Here is a 3,720-nt window from a genome sequence, read left to right as displayed (position 1 = left end):
ATTTTTTATCTAACATCTTGATAATAAGCACATGTATTATTCCTCATGTAAAATAATTGTACATTTAAATATTAATATTGTTCATGGAGATGATTAATTTCCTTTGAAATCCTATTTCAGTTGTTACATTGCTCTGAGTGCCTGACCATGACAAGTTGCCAATAAGATTCACCAGACTGCCAAAGAGATTTTCATATAAAGATATTTAAGACTCCTCTTGAGGAGGACACAGTGACATACACTTATAATCCCAATGCTTGGGAAGGTAAGCAGGAGTAATTCCGGGAGTTGGAGACCAACCTAGGATACATTCTGAGTTCAGGCCAACCTTAGCAAGAGAGGAAGACCCTGTCTCAATTTTTTAAAAAGACCCATTTAAATGAATTATTCTATTGGACCAAGTTAGCTGATTACTAATAGGCAATGTGTTTCTTCAAAGTGAATAGATTTATATAGTCTTGAATTTTATCTGCGAAAAGGAAGAAGTAGTTTTATAGATTATATTTAATGGAGTTGCTGGAGGCAACTTCATAATTACATGTCAGGACGGTGTAATTTCATAGTTACCAAACAGTGTACCTAAATGGTGGGATATAATTAGGGTTTTATGGTCATGTTGAACTTTCTGAAATAATGATGCCCCCTTGACAGAATGTGGGCCTATTATGAAACTTTAGTCCAGACCCATAATTGTATATAGAAAAATTCAAAATTCAAGCTATGAAAATATTTTTTTCACTTTCAGAACATGAATTACCTTGTGAGTCTCAAGTAGGAAAAATGACAATCTTTTATGTAGTTAATGGAGGTAGAAATGAGTCTAGACAAAATACCTTTTCTTTGGCACTGACAAACTGTTAAATCTCATGAAGTTCCTTATAAACATACCTTCAGTTATGTTAGCTACATTAAAACATTGAAGATGCAGCTGGGCGGTGGTGGCACACGCCTTTAATCCCAGCACTCGGGAGGCAGAGGTAGGCAGATCTCTGTGAGTTCGAGGCCAGCCTGGTCTACACGAGCTAGTTCCAGGACAGGCTCTAAAGGTACAGAGAAACCCTGTCTTGAAAAACCAAAAAAAAAAAAAAATTGAAGACGCATACACCAAGAACACACTCTCTAATTAATGCTTAATCCTTTAAATTTTATTAAAACTTACTGTTATAAATTTGATTTGCCTGGGTCAATGGAAAGAGAAGTTGCATTTGTGAAATTAGCTTGTTAGCATAGTACTGCGATCTTAAAGATATATGGAGTTATGTTATTGTTAGCAAATGTTTTTCTTTATAAGGAACCAGTGTGGAGCAGAGGGGGTTTTACATTGTCTATAACTAAAGTATTTCTTCAATCAAATACAAATATACTATGCATGTAAAAAATACAAGAAAGTTTGCTTTCACTATACTTAGCACTCTCCTGCCTACAGCTACCATTTTTCTTCTTCTACGGGAGAGTGCACTTGAGTGGCCCACATGCCTTCACAACTGTGCGCAGAGCATTTCCAGCATCATGTCATCCATGCTGACTGCGCCAATGATGGGTCTGAAAAAGAGTTCAGTGATGGCGTCAGTACTGATGAATCTCAGCAGGAAAAGGGCGCTATTCAGTTCAGCCGATCTGATCTGGTATTCTCTCTGCATCATCCTGATGTGCTCGGTGAGGATCTGCTGGGTTCTCCACTGAAGGCCCTGGATGTATTTCACGCACTGCAGGCCAGGCAGATCTGGAAGTAGAAAAATCGCATGATTTCAAATAGCTCAACACAGAGATCTTACGTTTTTATTCAACATTAGAATTTTTTTTGTCCCTTTCCAGTTAAAAAGTGCTCAAGCTTCTTGATTAAAAGTGTTTTCTGGGGGCAAGAATAACATGCTAAAAACAGACCTAAGTTTTCAGAAACAACACTTCTAAGGATGAAAGAACATGCACTGATTTCTATTGAATAAGCAGTAGGTTTGTGCACATTTAGACAACACTGGTGGCGAGCCAATAAAAGCACACTTAGAATATAACTGAATGCATCACAGCTCCGGATCATGTCCTGTGAAAAGAGAAAGAAACTGATGTTATTTCAAGAGAAATATACCAATTGATAATGATATGAGGTTTTGCCAGGTTGCAACTATTTTACCATTCCTTTCCACAATTATACCGACTTCCAGTCATTAGATTGTAACCCTCAAAACCACGAACTCCTGTGTTTTGTATCATTGGACTCCAAGGTGATGTTGACTTCAGAGGTTCATAATGAATTAAATGCTAAGGATTAATATTTTACTCACTAACCATGCTTTCCAAATTGGAAAAAAGTTTTAAAAATATGATTCCACTTCATGTTCCAAAGGGTTCTTTTGGAGAAAAGTACTGACAGAAAAGTCTTTTTTTTTTTTTAAAGTATCTTCTTAGTGGTATTAAAAGGTTCAATGATAGACATAAAAGCATCACAGAGTGTAAGATGATTTGAAAGTAACTTTGAAACAGATTTAGTTAAATGATGATATAATTTTCCTTCCTTTTTCTACGAAATTTAACAAATTGAAATTTAAAGCATGATGCTTTAAAAATCAAAACCGTGACAGAAAAGAAACATTTCTATTATAGACACATATCAAATCATAACAAGCAACACATTAAACACTTATCTAGATTACAATCCTAACTAAAACAGTCCACGTATTAACCTCCTCCTTTCTGTTCTTTCCTGACACCCCAGCTTTAATCTCTATCTGATTGTGTGTATATCCCACTGACAAAGCTTCTCTAGGTCTACTTACAGTTTGCCAAAGCTTCCTTTTGCGAAGGCACCCAGGCACATTTCACAGCACAGTCACTGGCCCTCTCCTTAAAGTGACAAGTTCTTTTTCTTTGCATTAAAAAGTCGTTTTAGGGTACAAACAAAGAGGGTTCCTTATGGCATTCTCATTTGTACTGTTTTGTTTGGCCCTTCTTTCCAACTCTTCTTCACATCTTCCTGCCCCACCCTGGTACTTGTACCCTTCTACCCACACAAAACTTACCTTCAGTGGAGAAAGATAAAACTGCTGGACTCCACAGTTTACATAGCTCCTTAGCTTTTACTTATCTCCTTAGGTTAAAACCTGGTTACATGTTCATATATAATTTAAAACCCTGTGTATCTTTGTTATATATAAAGTTTTAAACATAAAAACAAGGGGATACGGAAAGGTCATAAGGAAAGGGGCCCCGTGTTCTACAGACGTCACCCCGTGCACAAATGTGGGTGCATTATCATTATTTAAAAACATACAATTTGGCGGGATAAACTCCTATTGAGAGAGGACTCAAAAATAGAGGAAGAATGTGAGTGAGGAGAGAGGGAAGGAGGGAGGGAGGAGGGAGGGAGGAGGGAGGGAAGAGGAGGGAGGAAGGAGGAGGGAGGAAGGAGGAGGGAGGAGTGTGTGTTAAGGGGAGGCAAAGGCTGTGAAACAGGGTCAAGGAAAGTGGGAAACTGCTGGAAATACCAACTTCTGAAAGCTAAGACCTTGGTCTCCACTTTGAATCTCAATAGAGCAGGATTAACAATTGCTGGAAAGTGGGAGAAAACTGTTTCTCATGTGGTCTCAAAAAATCACCTGAGCTACTTGTGTTTTGCAGACTTGCAGAAAGAATCTGGGCTGGGCTGAACTACTAACTCCTGAAGGGGAGGAGCTTAGAAAGACTTATCACACCCCCACCCTCCACCCCTCCTCCCCCCCCCCC

General features: G+C 38.3%; 1 protein-coding gene across 1 annotated transcript in view; it reads right to left on the bottom strand.

Moving 5' to 3' along the window:
- Positions 1-1,123: 1,123 nt before the first annotated feature.
- The window catches only part of Nr0b1 (nuclear receptor subfamily 0 group B member 1), a 4,288-nt gene continuing 1,691 nt past the window's right edge, over positions 1,124-3,720 (bottom strand). The window contains exon 2 of the mRNA XM_050131862.1: positions 1,124-1,723. Coding sequence (XP_049987819.1) covers positions 1,479-1,723 — 245 coding nt within the window. The 3' untranslated portion in view covers positions 1,124-1,478. The remainder of the gene's footprint in view (positions 1,724-3,720) is intronic.

The sequence above is a fragment of the Alexandromys fortis genome, unplaced genomic scaffold (assembly GCF_014885135.2).
Source record: "Alexandromys fortis isolate MF-2015 unplaced genomic scaffold, M_Fortis_MF-2015_v1.1 scaffold_385, whole genome shotgun sequence".
In the NCBI taxonomy this organism is placed as follows: Eukaryota; Metazoa; Chordata; class Mammalia; order Rodentia; family Cricetidae; genus Alexandromys; species Alexandromys fortis.
This window is presented reverse-complemented; position numbering and strand designations above follow the sequence as displayed.